General features: G+C 40.6%; 1 protein-coding gene across 1 annotated transcript in view; it reads right to left on the bottom strand.

The window, feature by feature from the left end:
- The window catches only part of LOC122792861 (peroxidasin homolog), a 1,756,079-nt gene that overhangs the window by 115,725 nt on the left and 1,615,940 nt on the right, over nt 1-24,414 (bottom strand). The window contains exon 7 of the mRNA XM_044060419.1: nt 3,864-4,033. Within this exon, the coding sequence (XP_043916354.1) occupies nt 3,864-4,033 (170 nt within the window). The remainder of the gene's footprint in view (nt 1-3,863; nt 4,034-24,414) is intronic.

Genomic DNA, 24,414 nt, shown 5'->3' with positions numbered 1-24,414 from the left:
GCTGTCTCCTAGGCTTTAATGTCACCATGCACACCAGTCATGGACCTTAAAAGAAAACGCATCAGGTAATCCATACACTGACATTTCCATTTCAGCAGTTCTGTTTTATTATTATTGTTTTTTTTTGATCTTCAAAGAAAAACTTTTTATCACATATATTAAAACTTTGGGCACAATGACATAAACCAAATAATATAAATGCAGCCTCTGGAATGCACAAACAATGCAAAGAACAAAGTTTCACCAATGTAAATATCATCTCAAAAAAGAAAAAAAATGTGCATTTCACCAGTGCATAACTCTAGGCATTAGCCAAACTCTAGGCATTAGCCAATCAGTAAACATTTATTTTATGTGCTTCCCTAATAACCCTGCTACTTCAAGTTCCACAAATAGAGGATGCTTTACAGGAATTAGTCCTACACTTAATAATTCCAGTTATATGTGGAACTGATAATCCAAGCTAATCTCTGTGCTCCCTTTTAATGAGCTAAAGTGAGCATTGTAGAAGTGATAACATGTCCACTTAAGAGTATTACATTTTTCATCAGCAGATTAGAAATTGTGACTGCAGTTTTAAGTATTTTTTTATAATTCTAATTAACAAACATATAAGGAGGTGTTGCACTCCTGTGTATACTGTCCTTTGGGTAAGATGTTAAATTGAGACCCCATCTGTTTTAGTTGGTGGGACTCAGGTGGGTGGAAAAGATCCCATTGCACCTATCAAAAAGAGCTGGGGAAGTTCCCAGATGCATTAGCTAAATTTCCCCAAGCAGTATAAATACTACCTCTTGCAGCGGTACCATTGTCGCCTCACAGCAAGAGGTTCTCCCGTTCAATTCTCGGCTGGAGCGCCTTCTGTGTGGAGTCTGCATGCCCTCTCCTTGGTCGAGTGGCATTGGAAAGACATGTGTGAATGGGCATGCCTTCGTTGAAAGTTGGGCGTCGGGGCTGGCACCTCGGCACCGTAAAAATCTACTGCCAATCATTAGCAGACCAGAGCTCTGCTGTGGTGACTCCTAACCGGGAAAAGACGAAAGAAGAAGAAGAAGTATAAATACCACCTCTGGTCTACACTGTAATGAGACTACTAGTCCAAGTGGGATTAACCTGCTCAACAAAGGATAAATAAATAAATGAATAAATAAGGTAAAATACATATTAGATAATATGCACTGCATTCAATAAGTCACACAAACATCATAAGATTGTACTATGAACTGTTTTGAGTGGGGATTACTTCTTCTATAAGCTAAAAATGCCAGTGCTGAGGACTGGGGTTGTGTCCTATCAGAATAAAGAAAACAATTAGTTTTACACACAGCTAAAGATTCCCTTCTTTCTCACTTAGTACAATGATGTCAAAGTGGAAAATATAGTTCATACTCTAGAGGCGTACTATAAACAGTACAAGGAAAAGAAGAACCCTGCATTCAATAAAGATGGAAAGTTGCATAATATGCACAAACACACACACACACACACACGCATACACAGACATATATCTATAGCTAAATCTGTTTATATGTATGTATGTATATAAATATATATATATATATATATATATATATATATATATATATATATATATATATATATATGGGTCTATATTATAACACTGAAGTCTTAAAACTTTGAATGTTATAATATCGAGCCATTTCGATCGAAAGACTATAACATCAAACACTCAGAATAGCGAATTTTTTCCCAGGGAAAAAATTTGCTGTTCCGACAAACATACACACAACACAAGCACACCAAAATAAACCCTACACTAAACCATACATACACTACTAGCTATCCACTTACCTTAACCCAACCCTAACCCTAAGGTCCGTCCGTAACTGCCACACACTCACCTTACCCCCTCCTAACCCTAACGTCCCTATCGCACACTCACCTTACCCTGCTCCCTAACCCTAAGGTCCCTATCGCACACTCACCTTACCCGCTCCCTAACCCTCCCTATCGCACACTCACTTTACCCACTCCCTAACCTTAAGGTCCCTATCGCACACTCACCTTACCCACTCCCTAACCCTAAGGTCACTATCACATACTCACCTTAACCCGATCTGTTTGCACACTTACCTTAACCCAGTCCATGACCTTCGCTCCACAGTCGAGGAAATAGAGAAGCTGCAGAAACGGCCCACCAAATACTTTCCCTAGGAAAGAATTCGATATTCTGCAGCTTTGCTATTTTCAGCGTGCGGTGCATAGAGTTCGATATTTTAAGACTTTGATGTTATAATATATATATATATATATATATATATATATATATATATATATAGATAGATAGATAATTAACCAAAAAAAAACACAAACAAAATATTAATGTAATCATGGAATTCTTTCACACTGAGTGAATAGCAAATATAAAGATCAGCAGGTTCAAAATCTATGCCAAATTAAATTCCACTATCAAGTACTCACAAGTCTATCACCACTAATAAGGAAAGAGCCAATGAGAGCTTCGCTCTCCAGGTGAATTTCTTGGCATTCATGTCTCAAACACAAAATAACAAGGTTAAGATCATTGACCTGATCAATACCCTCTATATTATATATACTCAATAACAAGGCATAACCAATTAATACACTAGCAGCTAAGGCGAATGCTAAATATCCCCAATGCTTATCAAAAACATTAAGGAAATTTTCCCACTGTCTCCTCTCTCTCTATTAATATTGTCTGAGATCACACAAGAAAATAGGGTTCAAGTTTAGTGGGGCTAACCTGTTCAACAAAATTAAGCAAGTAAACAAACAATTAGTTAAACATGGTGTTCATGTAATATGACAGAATCTCAGGTTTCCTTTTTTTTTTGTTAATGCATACTTCTATACATCTCTGTATCCTTTTTGCATTTCTTTATGTTAACATGACATTGAAATTGTTATTGGATTTGGTCATGACTAAATATGCCCCAGTGAATCAACACAAAACACAAAGACAAATAAATAAAATAATGGATGGCTCTAGGCTTTGATACTGCAATAATGTGTCTCTGTACTGTTACTGGTTTAAGGGTACAACGCATTCAATGTTAGTACTTGTTACTTCTCACTGCAGCTGTCCACCATCCCCTAGTTCTCTGAGATGACCATTAGTCATTTTGTCTACCCTCCCTCACACCTGTCCTGAATCTGACTTACACCTTCAGACTGAGTTCCAAAGTGGGGAAATATTTTGCGCAGACATTGAGAGAATTGTGCTAAGAGGAGATCAAAGCACCCTGGCATGATGCACTACTTCACAGCTGCAGAGAGCTTTTTTGGTATGCCTCACCCTCCATATCAACCTAATTCCCAATGTGTATTTTATATGCACATGCTTCTGATCTAGTTTCACTGGTCTCCATCAATTACCATTACTACTTTAGCTGTAATGTCTACCCCTTTTTTATGATAGGTAAGCTAGCAAAAATGTTACTCCTCCCTATCCCCTGACTGAGTCATCAGGGATCAGTCTTTCTGGTCTTTTCTGCAGCTTACCAAAGCTCACAATGTCCCACTAGACCAACATGACATAATAATAAATATCCGTAACTGAAATACTATCATAATACCATAGAGCAGCATGTCTGTCCATTTCTTCAGGCTTTTTTTATACTTTGCTAACCAATGATGGGCATAAGACTAGAAATTTACTGAAAGAATATATCAGCTCTACATCATTCTTAACAAGCTTGCTAAGTAACCAATGCAAAACAGCAAAATAAAAAAAAATGAATCCCTTCCCTTCTTCAGTGACTCTTTATTGCCTACTTACACTTCATATTTCTGCTATATAGAGAGTTAATTGGGGCCATTTACTGTTAATAGTCTTCAGCTGTTATAAAACCATCACTTACCACAATTTAACTCCTCTGCTGTTACTGAGGAAACGGATCTGCCCTGTAGCCTTCTGGGATATTCGCAGGTGGCAGCTGCTTGTGTGTTACCATTCTTGGCATATCCCCTCATCAGTTCTGCCAGCCATAGTACATCGCAGTCACACACCAGCTTGTTGGAGTCCAAGCGCCTGCTCATTTGCAAGAGAAATTAAGATTAAATAAATATTATGCATGCTGTTCCAGGTTTACATATTTTAAGGAACAAGCTTGAACAAAGTGCTTTGAAATGGAACAATGGTTTTGCCTTGTTTATCACTGTTGCATTATGGTTATGATATTGAATGTTGGTTGTAATGGTTATGGCATAATAAGTGACAGAAGGCAAATTGTTTTGTATGCTAACAGAGTAAAATGACGAAAATAAGTGAATCAATGCAAATCCAATTGCTAGTATGAAAAAGCATTATAATAAAGTTTGTCTTTTAACCTCATCGTAGTTATCAGTTACTTCAGTATTTTTGTGTTAGCTTATTTTAAGATGCATTTTTTCACTAAGATAAAGGCTAATATTCACAATTAATACTTACGTATGAGTTAATTCTGTGATCTGTTGGATTGTTTTGTGGGGATACAAGCACATTTAATATTGTGCTGAACAGTAGTATAGCTGCATTCTTTCAGAATTTTATAATTAAATGTAACAAGACTAATATGAACTCCTACACCATACCGACCAACTAGCATGTGTTCCTCAGAGTCTTATAATCCAGACTACATTAACACAGGTAGGCTGACAGATGTAAATGGAAGAATATTCATAAAGATGGTATACACAGAGATAAAGGCTGATATAGCACAGCAGTAAAACTTGCACTGGAAAGTTTGATAGTTTGAACAACAATGGAGCACCGTAGAATATGTATCTAGCAGACCATATACAGGCACAATTGCAAACACACTCACTTACAGAAACACATATAAGCATGTGTACCAACACATGGACACATGCACACACACACACACACACACACACACACACACACACACACACACACACACACAGAAAGGCATGCACATATCCAATGCTTGCATACACATCATCTGTAATCTCCCCATCCATACCAACCACAGGTCACATCACACATCTGTTAGCTTCAAACACAGACACACATCCACATTCATTCACAATAAGCATTCAGGCACATTTACCCTCAGAACCAGCTCTCACAGTTACTATTCTCAGCACACACACACACACACACACACACACACACACACACACACACACACACACACACACACACACACACACACACACACACACACACACACACACACACACACACAATCACACACAGACATAAAAATTAGTCATGTAGAGCAGTGCACAAAATTCATACTAGCAATCGGATTTTCATCAGTTCACTTATGTTCTTCGTTTTGCACATATGCACACAAAGACGTGTACACACATGCACACACACATACAAACAAGCACACACACACACACACACACACACACACACACACACACACACACACACACACACACACACACACACACACACACACACAAGCATACACATACATACATACATGCACACACACATGCACATGCCCAAACATACATACATACAGAAAAAACATACATAAACACACACACACACACACACACACACACACGTATATACATACACTCACACAGCCTGTCATACATGCACAGGTTATCTCACATTGAAATGTGAAGGTGTAGGCAGCTAAATTATTGCTTGCACTTATGCATTTTGTGCACTGTTCTGTATGACTAGTATGGATGTCTGTCTGTGAATTACAGTACTATGCAATTTAATCTCAGAAGCAGAGTAGTGGAATGCCATGTGGCCTCATTAGCATAATTCCCACCCCTCCACCCACCAACTGCATTTACATGTAATGCCAAGCCCCTTGCTGCTTTTGCCTTACTGAGCCACAAGCATGCAGGATTATAAATTGGGACAGCTTTTTCAAGTACACAAAGCAACTTACACAATTTTGCATACTGCACAAGTCTATGAACATCACTGAAAGCTCATTCACTTTTGTATACCCACAAGCTAGGAGAAATGTAGCTACTAAGTGTTCTACACAGTGCAACATTAAATGAACTAGTAGTGAGAGATGAAGCCTAGTGCTTCAATTTCCTAACATTGTGCTGTCTGAACTATACTGTCCATAGCAGCTTGGAAGCAAAAGGGTGATCAACAAATGCCTGTAGCAAACTGTGGTAAGTAAACAGAAAATTCCACCTTTTGGTCACAACTTCATATCTAATGCAAGTGTTAGCAGCTACAGCAGATATATTATGATCAGATAATTTCTTGATTACAATGAGAAAGAAACCATTGTTGATGATTTCTGTATTGAAAAAAGTGGATGGTGGCAATATTAAAATAAAAAAGCCACAGACAGTTGATGTGTGTTAACTTAAGGAGATAATTATCATTTTGTGCACAGATAATTTTGTCCCTGTAGTGGCCACTCTTTGAGCTGGATGAAGTTGACTAGCGTGTCACACAGTATGTCTTCCATGAAATGCTCCATCCTGTACTAATCATATTATAGATAATACTAACATGGTTTGAATGTAATTCCTGCAGTTTATACATGTGAAACAGACAGCAGTGTCTAACATACAAATGGACTCTGAATAAACTAATGTAGTCAGATTCCTTAATATACAAAACGTAAAGATGCTGTATTTCAATTATCACAGTCATAGGCCAAAATTGGCATAGAACAGTAGGCTATTATATCCTATTAAACATTAGAAATGCATCAAAAATGTCATATCGTGTAACAACAGTTGAGCCCATTAGAACAGTAGATGTGCTCCATATGGCAGTAATTTAAGATAATTGAAAAAAGCTCACATCACGGGGACAGCTGGCACCATCATCATTGTGGTTTGTACATGATATACAAAGATAATTTTGTAAACAGGAGGGTGCTGTGCAACATTTTGTTTTCTTGGTGTGTGAGATGTACTTTACAGATAGTTGAGCTTCCTTTACGTCATTTAAATGCCTCTGAAAACTAAATGTTGTGTCCTGTTTTTGTCACAATAACTTAAAGTTCTGCAAATAATTCCATGAAGGAGGTCCATGAACGTAAACTTTCAGCATTATGCTTTCAAGGGCTGCAAGTCCGTAACTGTAGTGATGGCCTCTAGTCTAATAGTTGACTTTTATTGTGCAGAAATAACAGTGCCTAATAAAACTTAACAAGAAGGCAGTACATAATTTGGATTAATAATAACAAAACAAAGAAAGAAAAAAGAAATCTGAATGCAGTTGCTTAACTGCTTTGTTATCATGTTAAAGTATGATAATTTATTTGTTGTAAGCATCGCTGTGTTTCTGATCTATGTTGCCATTTCTGACTGAAAACAGAACAATAGCATCTTAGCATAGATTATAGTTCTATCTATTTTGAAGATCAAGGTCTGCTTAAGGTTACAACCAGTGTGTTCTAATTTCACAGAGATTTCCTTGATAGAGGTCCTGTCAGCCTTTCCAATAACCATTTGAAATGTCAGGACCTGCTATATTAGTGCAGAGACTGAAAGGACAAAAAAAAAAAAAATGAGCTTTCATATACTATGTCAAGATGGCCATTTCTTAGAATATTCCCTTTTCTCTGAAATATGGTGATCTTAGAGTTAGTATATATACGTTTGGGAAATGTGGGAGGCTTGGCTTCCAGCTATAAAAAAAAGTTTAAAGAAAAAGGAGAAGAGCAATGTTCAAGATTCGCTATTCTCCTGCATTTTCGATTCTTTGTTTTTTTCATCATATCAGCTGATATTTCAATAGAGAGCCTCTATTTTTCATATCCGTTTAGGTACTTACTCTTGGCACAGTTTATACATCTAGAAATTAATATTTAGTTAACAAACAAATAAATAAATACTGAGTGCAGGAAAATGAATCTGCAACCATAAAGAAATCAAGATCTGAAAAAAGTTTTTCACAATTATACAATTCAGTACTGCTCATAAAATTGTGAAATTTAGCAGAAGACAACTAAAGTCAGTTGTAGTTGATAAGTGGCAAAAATGGGTCTATATTAGTCCATCGAAAGACATCTCCATTGAACACGTCTCCATTGACAAGAAACCATCAAACTTCACTTCCACAATTTATTTTTTTCCCAGGGCAATTAATCAATTGTCCCATAGCACAATGGAACACACAATGCACTAAATCAAGCCCACCAAAGTGGGGAACATTGTCCCCACACATTCCACACCCCCTTGACTATATATACCAACTCCAAGATTGCACTACATTGGGGAAAAGGGCAGATTTGTAGAGCTGACCACTTACTTCCTCACCCTGGGAAAAATTCCATGATTCACAGAAGTGAATTTTGATGGTTTCATGTGATTGAGAGATGTTCAATGGAGATGTCTTTTGACAAACTAATATAGACCCCTGAAGTACATTTAAAGGAATAACAAGGCATGAGGCCAACCATCTTAGCGCCCTTTATCTGCTAACAATGCATTACATCCATCTTATATGCATCATTGAATGGCTTACTGTGGTAATAAAGTGGACTACAACCCTTATCTACAAAATGTCAGGACAAACCCCTGGATTTAATAAACTCCATGTAGGAATAGTGTAATTCCTACAAGGAGTGTACCATGGCTGTGTCTGCAGCTCCCCCTAGGCAGCATGCTTTGCTTATTAGTGAAGGTGCACTACTGAGGGCGAGCCATGTACACGGTTACTGAATCAGTGCTAGGGGGTGTGTTACAGTGATTGCAGATGTGTAACACACACCCCCTGCACTGTGAAAGTGCTGTATGGTACTACAACATTACAGAAAGTCTCCTCAGACACTTATTTATATAGTAATTTATATATTTTCACACAGGGTGTGTGTTACATTGTCTGTAACAAACCCCCTTCATCGGAAAAGTGCCATACAGCACTAAAACATTAAATAAAGTGTCCTAAGACACTTATTAATAATTGGTAGATATATTATACACGGGGGGCTGTTATAGTGTCAGTAACACACCCCTGTACTGTTTGAGTGCCATATGACACAGAAATCAAATATGCAAATGTGAATTGCCCTTTTAAGTTTATTTTGTTTTAATTTTTTTTTATTTTTGCCAAGTTTAAGCATAGCTAAGTTTGTTTGCACAGCACAGCATGTTGCTCAGCAGTGCTTAAACATAATGAAAAGTTATATAGAAATGTATAGCTGAAATCTTCACAAATGAGTTAACTGAATGGTTAGAGTTATGGCTTCATGTGTAGTAGGTGCACAGTTTGAATACCATGACAGACCATTCAGCTGTTACATTGAAAAGCATTCCTATTTATATTTCTATTTTATTATTGCCGTAGTTACTGATATTTGTCAACCAGATTGGTGCAGCTCATCCAGAATCCCAATCTCAGTGGAGATATGAGGTGAAAACCTCCAGTTCAACACAAGTGTCCACTACAGTTCAGTCACACACCAAGGTAATGTAATTAAAGTACATAGGGTGAGGTCATAAGTAAAATATAAACACATAATAAAGTATTAATAATGAGTAATTAATATCAATATATATTTGTGTTATTATGTAAAAGTCTTATTTACCCTTAGCTAAATTTTGCTAAGCACTGCTAAACCAAGCTAAGCAATGCTTAAACAGGACCTGTCTTAGCAATAGTTATCAATGCTCAGCTCCACTTAGGTGGTTTGAACATTGTTAAGTAGTATCATCCTAAGCAGTCCTCAGCTAAGCTAAGTGGATTTGTTCACCACTAAACACTGCTAAGCATTTGCCACTTTAAGCACTGTTTAACTCAGCTTACTGGGTTTGTGCACTGCTGAGCTTTGCTTAGCATTTTTTAAAATGGTCCAGTCCCAGCAAAGGGTGGGAAAATAGCCTTGCTTAAGCTGCACAGGTGGAAATATAGCCAGAATATGTTGGAGTTTGACCCGTCCAGGAACTATGGAAGGAGATGGAGAGGGAGTGGGCTTTCAAGTGCAGCACAGGGGCATGTTGGAGGCCAAGGTCATGGTTGGACTCCTAGTGAAAGGCCATGATGCCAGATTGCTGCAGCGCCAGTATCAGGAGTCTGAATACAAGTCTGAGACCTGGGACCATCTGACACATGAGCTCACCAATGCCACTGGAATCCCCCGTGCTGGTGAGCAGGTGTTTCATCATTATGATGAGCTGAAGTGGAGGAAGGGAATGCTCTTGGTCTAATGGATCCAAGATGCTTGGGATGGGAATGCCCCAGAAGTTTGTAAGTATAGGAACCATTGCTTTATGAAATTCTAGCATGAATATGTGATAGACAAGTATGCAGAATGGTGTGTTTCCCTTCCCACAGCTGCAGAGGAGAGGACTAGCAATGTAGAGGTCCATGCAGGGTGCCTAGTGAGGATGCACCAACAGTGTGGTAAGTACAGACCTATCTTGCAATATATAGTACAATAAATAAGAAAGAGTACATTGTTTACTGCCAGTAGGTATAGTGTGTTCTGAGTGTACTGCAATAAACATGCTCTTATATCCACACTGATATAACTGAGTAATGCCAGGTACTGTGTAATACAGATAAAGGCATCAAACAAGCTAATGTTGGTGAAAGAAAGCTAATACTGTAGTGATAGTGTGTAGGAATGACAGAAGTATATACTGCATTAATACTAAGGATATTGTAATAAAACAAACTCTGACTGAAACTGTGAAGGTAATAAATGACATTCATTCATCATCTACTGGAAGTCCATGATAAGAACCCACAAACAAGGAAAATTAAAAACAAAAGCTAAAATCCCACCTGCTCCCTGAGAGTCATTCCCATCAAGGAATTTCAGTGAAACTTGTGTTCCTGCCTGTCCTGCTCTAATCACCTGAATGTGCCCTACTGGAAGTCCATGATAAGAACCCACAAACAAGGAAAATTGAAAACAAAAACTAAAATCCCATCTGCTCCCTGAGAGTCATTCCCAGCAAGGAATTTCAGTGAAACTTGTGTTCCTGCCTGTCCTGCTCTAACCACCTGAATGTGCCCTACTGGAAGTCCATGATAAGAACCCACAAACAAGGAAAATTAAAAATAAAAACTAAAATCCCATCTGCTCCCTGAGAATCATTCCCAGCAGGGAATTTCAGTGAAAGTATGTGTACTGCTTTAACCATTTTGTAACAATTAAAGGTAGTACATAATTTCTACTAGGTCACAGTGTGCTTCCCTGCCAGGTTAGCCAGCAGCCAAACCCCCCTTTCTCATTTAAATAACCCCTACTCTCCCTATTATATTATACCCCCTATGCTGAACTATGATAGCTCCCTCCTTCCCCTAACCTGCTATCCCCCTCAGGGGACTTTGCTGCAACAAACTGACTGCCCACTAGGTGGCGCTCCTCTACCATCTTGCTGTCTATTACTTTACCCACTCTTTACCATTTCTCCCCTACACAGTTCCTAGACATCTATTTTACTGCTCACTCCCTCACTATTGTCCCATGATTACCTAGCCACATATCACTCTACTATCACCCCATCTCTATCCTTCGTAAGCCTCTTACCTTCTTCTACTGTCTTTCATCTATATATCTACCTTCAACTCTATTTCTCTGTAAGTCTCTTACCTTCTTATAAATCACTGCAAACTTACCTTCAGGCTTTCACACTCTACTGATTGTTTTTCTCACATTCTCCTTCCTTTGGCTCAACCCGCTCCATTCACCCTGCGGGCTCACTCCGCTCCCGTACCCTGCCCCCGAATTCCACCCGCCCCAGCACCTCTGCATTTATTCTTCACATACTCCTCCCACCCATATCAATTAACTTATCATAGTCCTCTCCTTATTACCTCTCCCACTCTTACTCCTCCCACTCCACTATCCTATACCCCTCTCTTCTCTTAGTCTCCTCCTCTCCTCCTGTAAATTAATATAACCTCATCTACTTCTATACCTCTCCTCCTCAATAAGCCAGTTCACTTTCCACTATAATACTCCCTTCAATGCCCCCCATTCTAAACATGCCCTCCCCAATCCTCTATACTGTCTGGGTCCCTTGCTCCCTTCTTGTACTACTAATTCCTCTTTATTATGCTACTTCTTACTCTTCCAAAGCACCCCCATGCCTACCTTCTACTCAATCTATCCCTTACACTCACCTGCAACCACTTTTATGCACTCACTTCTACTCCATATCCTCCTCTCTTATTCCACCTAACCTACTGTACATATTCCATCCCAAACACTTCTCCACCACAACAAACACTTTTACTCTTAAACTACTGCTAGCCCCAAACAGCTTCCTACTATACAAACCCAAAAGGCTAAAAGTTACTTCCTGTAATGTCCTAGCCTTATCTGGAGATATCCATCCCAACCCTGGCCCTTGTCTCCTTACAAACAACTCCTTCCCCCCACCTCCTACTTCTCCCACTACATTTAACCCTTTCCCCCTTCCCCTTCTTCCTCTGCCTTCTCTCTCAACACTCTTAAGTTCTTCACTATCAATGCCCAGAGCCTTAAAAACAAAGTACACCAAGTACAAGCTTGGATTAACCACAACCAACCTGACATCTTAGCCATCTCTGAAACCTGGCTAAAACCCCATATTGCTGACTCTGAAATCTTACCTCCTGGTTTCCATATCCACAGAAGTGACCGATTAAATAAAAAGGTGGAGGCTCTGCTCTAATCTACTCTAACCTTCTTTCCTTAATCCCTCTTCAAATCCCAACTCCACAATTCAAAAATTCTGAACTATCAGCAAGTCTCCTATGATTGAATAAACATAAGAATATCTGCATTATTTCCCTATATATCTCCCCAGGCGACAACATCTCTACCCTTGAAAAGATTCTTTATTGGGCCTCAACTGAAATAAAATATGAAACTTACATTATAGGTGATGTTAATATTGATTGGAATAAAATCAACATGCCTTCTCCCTCCCTATCCATTAACCTCTACAACTTCACCCAAGTAATCCACTCAACCACCCGTCCTAACAAAAATCACCCCCCAGGATCCATCATAGACTGGATCCTAGTCTCCCATCCAAACAAAATAATTCTCTCTGGCACTATCCCAGACACCATTAGTGACCATCTCCCTGCTTTCATTCATCGCTCAGCTAACTCCACACAATATCAACAGCATTACATTCCCACTCGTAATCCTAGCAACTTCAGCCCCGCAACTTTCTCAAACATTTTTAAACAAATTAATTGGCAAATCCTAAATACTCTTCCCCTTGACAATGCTGTAGAGCATTTCAACTCTGTCTTCCTAAATACTCTTAACTCCCTGACCCCTCTAAGAAACAAACGAGTCAAAGCTAATTCTGCTCCTTGGCTGTCCAAAGGAACAAAACAAATTATGCACCACAGGGACAAATCCTGGAAGCTTTACCAGAAAAATAAAATGCCTACTACCTTGCTCCAATACACCCAACTCCACAACCATGTAAAAAAACTAATCACCATGGACAAAAAAAACTACTACAATAAGCTTCAGACCAACAATAATAAGAACCCAAAACAATTCTGGAAATCAGTTAATTCCCTTCTCCATCCAGGGTCCAGGAATAATCCCTGCCCTGACCCAAGTATAACTGACACTGAACTGAGCTCTCATTTCAACTCATTCTTTACAGAATCCATAGCTAACCTAACCAAAACTTTCCCAAACAACAATCCATACAACTCTCTTCTTCAACACCCAACAACCCTAATAACTGTCCCCTTAATTTCCAGCTCAAACCAGTTTCAACCATTATTATAAAAAGGCTCATATCCAAATTAAAACCATGCTCTAATGCCCCTGACAACATACCCTCCTCCTTCCTCAAATGTGCTGCTGATGGTATTGCTCTCCCAGTCAGTATCCTAATTAACAGATCCTTAAAAGAGTCATATGTACCCAAACTCTGGCGTTCAGCCTACATTCTTCCTCTTCACAAAGGAGGCAAAAACACCAATATTTCCAATTTCCACCCCATTGCCCTACTCTCTCCAATATCGAAAATTCTAGAAAAATGTGTCCACCACAAACTTATGCCTTTCTTAACCCAGAATCAACCCCTAACACCCACCAACACGGCTTCCGCCCCGGCCACAGCACCATAACTGCCTTACTATCCTTCCTAGAAACAGTCAATTGAGCCCGAGATTCTGGACTACTAGTATCCACAGTACTGCTAGATCTCTCTAAAGCATTTGACACCATTTCCCATAAACACCTTCTCTTTCATCTCACCAACCTTAATATCTCCCCTAATACTCTAACCTGGTTCTCCAGTTACCTATCAGACAGATCTCGAGCTGTCAGATGGGAAAACTCTACCTCCTCCTTCTTGCCAACACCTACCGGCGTTCCCCAGGGATCCATTTATTTATTTATTTATTTTTGTTGACAGGGCTAGTCTAGCTGGATACATATCCATTTTCAGCAGAGGCCTGGGGAGAAAAGCACCATGTACAAATTCATTAAGGTATTAAAAACTTAGCAAAAAAGACTAGCTACAATTATACAGCATAACAAGTACAGAAGTTAGTATTGTGAACACTGTACAGAGACATTAGAGTAGATATAGCATAATCATATTTTAATTCTACAGAGGGGTTGCAAATACAATCATGCAACAGTTAACATAATTAAGCATCAACATTCATTTGAGAGACAAGAAACTTAAATCCAAAATCACAAAGTAAGGGAAAGAAAAGAAAAGAAAAGAAAAAGAAAAAAATTAAGTAGAGACAAGGCAGGACAAAGAGCAGGTAAAAAAGGGGTTGGTAGTCAAAAGTCAGTGACTCATGCTTTTTAACATCTTAATTAATAATCTTCACACTGTCATCCCTGACACAACAGTTATCCAATACGCTGATGACTCAACTTTAGTCTGTGCCGCCTTTAACCTTCCTGAACTACTGACTAAAACCCAAATAGCATTTTCTACGACTGAAAACTGGATGCACCAAAACCATCTCTCTCTCAACTCAAATAAATCTAAAATACTACTTTTCCCTCCCACCAGGGCTTTCTCTTATGACAAAAATGCTTTCAAAGTCCTAAGCCAAACCAACACTGCTATAGAAGTGGTCCCTTCTGCAAAACTTCTTGGCATTACCATAGATGAACACCTTACATTCAATATCCAAATACAACAAAACATAAAGAAAACCCACCAAAAGTTAGGTATGCTCTACAGGAATAACCCCTTTCTCTCCAACTCTTCTAGGCATACCTTGGCAACTACCTACCTTCTACCTTCTTTACTATATGGAGCCCCTCTTCTAACTAATCTGTCTTCTTCCAACACCTCAAAACATGAAATTTGCTATAATAAGATCTCTAAATTTGCAACTAAATCCAAAACCTCTACTCACCACTGCCTTACCCTACAATCACTCAATTGGCTAGAACTCTCTAACCACCTAGACTATCTTCAACTAACCACCGCTCACAAATTAATATTCTACCCAGATAAATGCCCAACCTTAACAAACATCCTTCCCCCATACATCCCAAACAGATCTCTGAGATCTGAACACCAAAGTTTAATCTCTATCCACAAACCCAAACGTCCTGCTGGCCAGCTTCTACTCTCTTTCTCTCTAGGTAAGAAATGGAACTCTCTCCCTCCTTCACTTAGGACTATACCAAACTCAGAAACCTTCAAGACCCAACTTTTCTCATACCTGTCATCCAAACGGAAATGTTCCTGCTTACACCCTACCTAAATTCAAGCAAATTTCCCCAATGAGCTCTCCATACTCCTTGCTCCACTCTACCCTCAAACTATTATTTCTATTCTCCTAAAATAGACTTAAGCTGACAGTCACTAATTAAGCAATTTCTCTCACTTGACTCCAAGTATGTAAATATTGTAAATATCACAGTATATCTATTGTCTGCACAGCAAGTTTTTTACCTTATTTAACTAAAACATCTGCATGCTAACTGTCCCCCCTTCTAATGTAAAAACACAAGAAACCTCAGATCTTTATATTACAGACAGTTGATTATGCTGTGCTGAATGGAAATACCTGTAAACTGTGTTCTCTATGAGGTACATTTTATGCATTTTGCATTTCCTGACTGTATGAATTTTATACATGTATTTTACTTTTAACATTATGTAACCATTATTGCATTGTATTGCTTATGGAGCTTTTCTCTCCGGGCCTCCACTGAAAATGGGCACGTTCTGGCCCAGTGGACTTCCCCGGTAATCAAACTGAAAATAAAATAAAATAAATAATAAATCTACAGGATATGCAGTACAACTGAAGTCAGAATTTTTAATGTAATAAACCACTGTGTCATGTCACCCTCAATTAAGTTCTTTCCACCAAATGTTGTGTTTATTCTGCCCTGTTGTTGAAGAAATACAATTGTACAAATGCTCCACAGAAAATATGGCTATGACACCATGAAGTGAGTAAAGTTTGGCTGATAAAGAACTGTTATGCTAAAGTGTAGATGTGGAGATGTACAACAAGATACAATGCAATTTGATATATGTTCTCTACTAAGATCTTAACTTTGAATAGTAATGTGTAATGTATTATAGTATGTTTCCCTCAGGATTGTCTTGTGTTAACCTTTGCATTTCAGCTACACATATTCCTTAATGTAGGTACACTGATGCAGGCAATTATGCAACTGTAATAGGTGAAGACTGCAAATATAGTATGTGCAAATGTATATGGGTCAGGTATGCAAACCAGCAGCCCAATATGGCCTGTACAGATCACACATACTCCCAACCACTAGGGGATAAATGTGTACCCCTGCATTCCAAGTATTAATACACAGTTCATCTACTATCTCTGTCATGCATGAATCTCATGCTTGTATGTTCAACTGTCACTGCAATCTTCTGTGACACTCTACTTACCTTATATTACCAGGTCAGGACTTTGTAACCAAGTGAGTTTTAGGCACAAATCTGCCAAGCAGCACATACCAGTGGCCCAGTTGTTCAGTGTGAAAAACATAGATATGTTGTTCATTTTTGCACACAGACCAGGGTTTGAATCCAGGGACTGGTACTAAGATGCATTTATAGTAACAGACAAGTAGTCCTGACTATTTGTAGAAACAGTCATGTAGTGTTAACAGATATTTTCTCAACAGGGCTGATAAGGAAAGAAATGTTTGTATTAGCTGTATGAAGGGTATACTAATAAACTGTGTACAGATGTACTACTGTATGCCTGGTGCATCTGTGAATGTGTTCCAGTAGTCCAACCCTGTGCCTACAAATGACCGCAGGATGGGTATATACACCATGCACTCTTCCCGATACATGGCTCTCAAGTGTCACTCTGTCACAGCTAGTGATCACTGTTGCCAATAACCTTGGACACAGATAAATCCAGCTGAAGTAGCACACTCAAACAACATCAGTGCAGGGTACACCTTGTTAGTCATATATGTAACCTTGACATGTACGAGTCCCTTGTAGTTATGTACCTATAGCTCTCACAGCTTGGCTCATACCATTCCAGGCTGACAGCTAAACAGGTATGTATGTATGTGCTATAGAAGCCATAGGGCACAGGCAGATGTAAAGTATGGGCAGATCTATAGAGTATTGAGCAGTACGGTTGTGAAAAATAAAGCCTATACAGTTGTTAATGGAATGTTTTTCTCTGCCCCCACCCCTTATCAGCATCGCTAATTATTATTTGGGTCTATATTAAATCAGTGAATGCTTAAAATAGTGAACTCTGATTTATCAACCCTTTAAAAACGAAAGCTTGAAATCCCGAAGACACGGAACAGCGATTTTTTTCCCAGGGATAAAAAGCTCTGATCCACAAAACAAAACAAAAAAAAAACCTTCAAAACACTAAATAAAGTGGGGGGCTTCACCCCCACACCCCTCCTACTTAAATATACCAACTCCAAGATCGCACCACAGTGGAGGAAATGGCCAAGTCCCAAAAATGGCCCAGCAATTTCTTTCCCTGGGAAACAAATCGCTGTTCCATGTCTTCGGTATTTCAAGCTTTCACTTTTAGAGGGTCAATAAATTAGCATTTGCTATTTTAAGCATTAGCTGATTTAATATAGACCCTATTATTCATATACTACAGTTATGTTCTCAAAACCTAATAATGGGACTTGTGTTGTATTATTGTTCATATATTTCAGTGGTTGCATACTAACATACCATTTTGAAATTCCACTGTTGGCCTGTTGCCATAACTGTTACTGGCATGCTGTTACAATAATGACTGCTATTCCTTTTATGCATGTGTTCCATTTGCTATGCAATTCTGTTGTTCTGGGTTAATTGGAACACACATGCATGCTGTCATAACTAACGTTGAAATGTTTTGTTCATGGCTAACCAACACATTTGGGTAGACCGATCCCAGATGATCTGCCTGTCCCATCTCATCTGGCCATGGCACACAGTCCCAGCACATCTGGGATTCAACCTGGAGTTGCCTCCTCCACTAGTCCTGCACCACCTTTGGGTGGAACCACCTCAGAGGATGGGGCCCATCCCACCCTGGGCACGGACACGGAGAGGATCCTGTCACACATATTCAGTTCTCAGGGATGGTGCACAGCGTCATCCAGTGGGATGACCGCCTGCGCCAGATAGAGGGCAGACTGGCACACCTCAAGGGGCAGCCTGGCTCTGGCACCCATCTCTCAACACAGCCACTTTCCATGCTGTGAAAGGGTAGTGGTGACTGCCCATTGGGTGGAGACCTCAGTCCCACTGTTTCCATCTGGAGCACTTGGTCCTCTGATTCCCAACCACCCTCCCTATCCTAGGTGTTTACCCTCCTCATGTGTCATACTTCACCCCTGTCTGCTGTGTTGTCTGTCTGCAAATGCAACCTCTCCTAGCCAACTTAGCTCCCCAAAAATACCTACAACCCTTCTGCAACATCCCACTCTCACCTTAAAAAAAAAAAAAAGAAAAAGAGCATCTGTCCCCCCAAAAAATTTTGTCACATACATAGCTCTCCATTTTGCCCCATGTTACACTGCCATGAATCAATCATCCCATTAATTAATCAACAAACTTATGTCGCCCACACCCCTTTCTGTGGGGTGTGAGGCTACAAATTTCAAATTGTCCACATAATGCACAGCCGTGAGGCTACAAATTCCAAATTGTCCACATCATGCAGAACTGTTGCTGCACAAGAAATGAAGAGATATGGTCCTTTCCTACATCTGTCCTGCACATCCCTAGCTGCTTTTCAAATTGTTTTTACCCCTGCTTCCCCCCATTTCACTACTTACCTATCACCCCTTTTTTCTTTTCTTTTTTTGGAAATAGCATGGGTTTAAGTGGGAATAAGCACTGTTTAGCATTGCATCTCGCAAACCCGGGCAAACCCACTTAAAACTGCTTTAAACTGCTTTAATCACCCTATCTGATTTACACACTGTTCTGCCCAGCAACAAAATAACCAGCCCTAGCATGTGTCAAACCCAGGACTCTCTGCACTATAGTCAGAGCAATGCACCACTAGACCAACTCAGCTCTGGAAAACTTTTTTTTTTAATATATCGTGCAGTACAGTCGTATTGAACCCAGGTCCTTCTGAACTTTAGTTAGAATAATGCACCACTATGACAACAGACCTCTGAGGGATAAAGGCTTTTTTTCTAAATATATCATGCAGTGCAGTCATGTAACATTAGGAAAAAAGACACCACTGCCAAGTATTGGACCCAGGACCTTCTGAAGGATAGTCAGAGCAATGCACCACTAGGACAACTCAGCTCTGGGGAATTACGTTTTTTTTTCTAAATATATCATACAGTATAGTCATGTAACATTAGAGAAGAAAGACACTACTGTCAAGTATTGAGCCCAGGACCTTCTGAACTATAGCCAGAGCAACAGACCACTAGGACAACTCACCTCTGAGAATGTAAGGCTTTTTTTCTAAATATATCTTGCAGTACAGTCATGTAACATTAGGGAAAAATATATCCTTGCCAGGTATTGGCCCCAGGACCCTCTGAACTACAGTTCACTGCAATACAGCAATAGACCAACTCAAGTCTGGGGAATTACTGGTGTTGTTACCAAGATATCCTGAGTACCACTGACACTAATTCTGCATATAATGTGATAAATGACAGTGTACATGGGCCTGTAATATAGACGCTGAACTAGTACACAGCCAAAAACATGTTGATGGATTGATGGGAGGCCCACCATATCAGGTATAGCTGACAGCTGAACAAACTGTTGCAGAATGTCCACAGTCGTGTCACCTACATATAGCATGGTTTTCTTCAAAGCTATTATGTGTGCTGATGTAATGGCAAGGCAGTGTAGATGGATTTCACAAAAGCATGATAGACAGGTCAGTGTCACACATCATAGCCATCCAAACAGACATGTTCATGCCAACCTTGTGTAACACACTGCATGCATCCACATATGTCTTGCAAATACACCTCCCACAATAATTACTCTGTAGCTCTATCTGTAGCATTTGCAGCATGTCTGACATCTGGACACCCATAGTTTAGGCCCACAGTCCAGTCTGTTACATGACAACTACATGCTCAGCAATACAACCTACAAATAACCGAGCCCTGCAATGTCCAGCAGACCTGCTTTCTGCTACTACAGTCAGTGCCAACCACAGTAGTATGTCAAAGGCCTGGAGGGTGGGACACATTTCACAAATATCAATATGTGTCCTAAACCTGCTCTACCACTGTCTGGATGGTGCTACTACTTAACATATGTACCAGAGGCACATGCCTCACCTGGACTGTAATATATACCCTCACCCTGGCCATGCTGTGACACAACAGCCAACACTACTCCCTCACTGACATTTAAAGCTTGCTGTCCCCCAATGTCTTCACAATCCCCAGTATGACTCCTGCCCAGAATGCAGCAGCTGCGGCCTGCCACACATACAGCTGTATGTTCGGCTAACTGCTACAGACCTACCATAACTCCCAAACACCTAGAACAGGGCATCCACACAACAACCATGCATAAAGGATTGGAGGGTGTTCAGGTGACAGGGACATGTATCACAGTCACCCCTTACAAACATACACAGTTGATACACCAGCATCAACTGCAGCAGCATGCGGATTCAGATAAAAAGGATGTATGACAGTCACATCTGCCTGTCTCCTTACTGACCCCAACACACATTGTTAAACAGTAACCTGCCGCAGAATCACAAACTTAACAATGGCCAAATATAGCATGCAAAACTGAGGACATAACACATCAGTCCAAACAGTGAACAGTATTTCTACATACCCTCTCTGATGCTGTAGCCCCCACACCTCGGTAATGTCCTCCTCACAGGCCAGGAAAAGGGCCAAGGCCTACATGAAGGCCTTAATTTTAGGACTGTGTTCCCATGGCATTGGCTAATGGCAATGCAACCCAGCTGCTATGGATGCAATTATCTAGTGGAGTCACAGATTGGTGCACAGGAAATCACCTGTTCATGAGCATTACCTACAAAAGGTAAGCTGCTGACTACATTAAAACAGGTCTGACATTTTCTTCATGATGACAGACTGTGATTCTGTAGAAGATTACAACTGGATTTCTTCTCACAAAGAAGTACAGCAATATACCAGGTATGTCAGATAATTAAGCATGCAATGGAATGCCAATGGGGGGATGCAGTCATGGGAAATACAGATGTACACAGTAGATGTCAACCACATTTCTTGGGCTGACATGTTGCTGTTAGTCTGTTGTCCAGCACCTATGGCCATCCCTTATGACTCTGTCTGCAGTGACATAGATCACAGCTCTGGCCCCTGACTCACCCCAGCAATGGTCAGCTCACATATGACTGTTACTGAATTGTCTGTCTGTTGTACAATACTGACAGTAAGTACTGGTGGATACAGCTGGCATATCATATCATGTACTGTCAGTGAGCCACTATCAGTCTGTGAATGTCATACAGGCTTACTTCAAAGATTGTCCAGGCGTCCCTGACAGTTCCTGATGTACTCTGGCTAGGTCACTGTGTACTCCACACCTATATCTCATTGCCTGACACCTATGGCTAGCATACCTGGGGACCCCCTACAGCATGACAACAGATTATAGCCACTGGTAGTGGGGGGTACTGGCTCTGCCTCAGCAGCAATGCATACATATTGAGCATACAATGTAATGGAATGAATACAATACCAGATATTAATGTACCATACTGTGTTCCCAGGGGTCTAGCATGTCACAGACACATTCCCCAAACTCTGTGGATAATGATCATGTATTGTCTAACCTGTGTCCAGAAACCCACAGTTCTCTAGCAGGGGGTCTATATCTTCAGGCATGTGTACACATTCCGCATACATCTGGGTACTGAAGCTGTCAGATACCTATGAGGAGGGCATCCTACACCACATATGCACTGCTCTCAGTTATTTTGTAGCACAGCCATTGCTGGAATGTCCACATGCATGTGTACTACCACTCATCTATATGTCGGATGTAGGCTGGATGACATGGTACTGTAACGTTGCTCATAGGCAACACCCAACAGTCTATGGCACTGTTGGCTGTGGACACATAATAACACAGTCTGTGACAGCACTCAGTCCATATGTGGTATTCCTGATACCATATGAGGTTACTAGGCTATGGGCCCTGAGCAGCCATATGCCTAGGTGAGATGTTAGCCCATGTGTATGTGAGGCAGCACCTGATGCCACAGTCCAGCAGGGACACAGGTGGTATCCCAAGGGTGTATATGCAGCTAACCATCCAATTATCCAGGTTACCCCCTACAAAGGTGTAAATGGCTATCCTGCCTGATGTAGACAGGGTGCCCATTCCACCGTATGATGATTGTGTGGGACACACATCTGAGCTGCCAACATGCCCAGTTTGTGTGACATACCATGTTTTGTGTGTGTGTGTGTGTGTGTGTGTGTGTGTGTGTGTGTGTGTGTGTGTGTGTGTGTGTGTGTTTGTGTGTTAACAGAGTAGAGTATGACTTCCACTTGTGCAGCAGTCCAGCAACGTGGAGTCCACGATTGCCTGGCATGCCACCCTAAGGTCACACCTGAGGAGTATGTATGAAACCGGGAAGATGGTTTCCCTTATAGCCTATCAGTGTATGGCAGATGGTTGATGCCCTGGTATCCCCTGATGGGGAATGTATGTGATGTCCCCAGCTTCTGCATGTGCTGTGTGATGTGAATGCCATACAGTGAATTAGATACAATAATGGGCCTCATTTGGGGGAATACGGGGATATGCATACCCCATGTCCCATGATGACATACCTTTATGTATGACATGGGCCATGTAGAAGGCATACCTTACAATGGGAGCAACATTGTGCTGAAATGTCATGTTGCCAAAAGACCTTTGCCCAAAGCTCCCTTACGACTGATTGTGTGCCTAGGATGTTAGTATTGTGATACTATGCAGGGATGTCACTCACCCCAAAGGAGTTGACACTGGGGTTGGGAGGGTGGCCTAATGGTTAAGGTGTTTGCCTTACAAACACATGGTGCAGGGTTTTAGTCTCACAAGGGATAATCGGCTAGGCTTAAAATGGCTCACAAGTGCAGTTAGCTTAGTACTAATATATGAACCTATGAACCTATGTCCTGCTATGCGGCCTCAGGCCATGTGTCTGGCAACAGTCATGTATCTGTGTGAGACCTTCCTAGGCAGATGTCAACATCAGTAGGGCATCCAGTGACAGCACACACCATGCAGTCATCCGCAGACATGATCGGGCAGGCTAATGGCTGTTACATGCATCTCAGGAGTATACATCATACATAACAGAGGCCCAAACACAGAAAACCAGGTTATACATGTAGTTATGGGTCAACTGCTTGAGGTGGATTCTCCTATTTGGAATAGGTGGGTCATGTCAGCACACTGGTGTGCTACCCATATGGTAACATATGTGTGATGCATACATGGAGGTGTTATGTCTATAATGGCCATGGGGGTTATACTGTCACAGAGTTTATCCAGGTCAAGGTAGGCAGTTTGCACTGTCATCCCCTGTCCATGGCTTTGGTGACTGTGTCATACAGGTCAACCGAGTGTAACAGACATGAAACCTTGCTTGATAAAGACTAAGTGTGAGTGATGGACTGTGTGCAGGTCGCCACTGTGCTTGTTACTGGGGTTCTCTAGAAACTGTGTTATGGCCTTGCAGAACAGCCTAGTTAGGCTACTGGGTCTATCATGTTACTGAGTGCGGGATGCAACACCTTACTCTAAAGAGGTGACGGTGGTCATCCAATAAACAGCTAGGACAAAGGCGGTACTCAGTTCTCCTTTGAATATGGTTCCTTATGGTGTTTTAGGGTTATGCTTGGGGTCATGTAGGATGCATCCTGTGATGTGATTGGCTCCCATGGCAGATGTATAACATGACATTCACATGGCAGTGGTGACCTGTTCCCTACATACAGGAGATGGGGGAGGTACTGTGGCTATCCTGATGTATACCATGACATTCACATGGCAGTGGGGACCTGCTCCCTACATATAGGAGATGGGGGAGGTACTGTGGCTATCCTG

This window comes from Protopterus annectens, chromosome 2.part0 (assembly GCF_019279795.1).
Source record: "Protopterus annectens isolate FY-2018-M chromosome 2.part0, PAN1.0, whole genome shotgun sequence".
Classification (NCBI taxonomy): domain Eukaryota; kingdom Metazoa; phylum Chordata; order Ceratodontiformes; family Protopteridae; genus Protopterus; species Protopterus annectens.
Note: the sequence above shows the minus strand (reverse complement) of the source record. Positions and strands in the feature narration are given on the sequence as shown.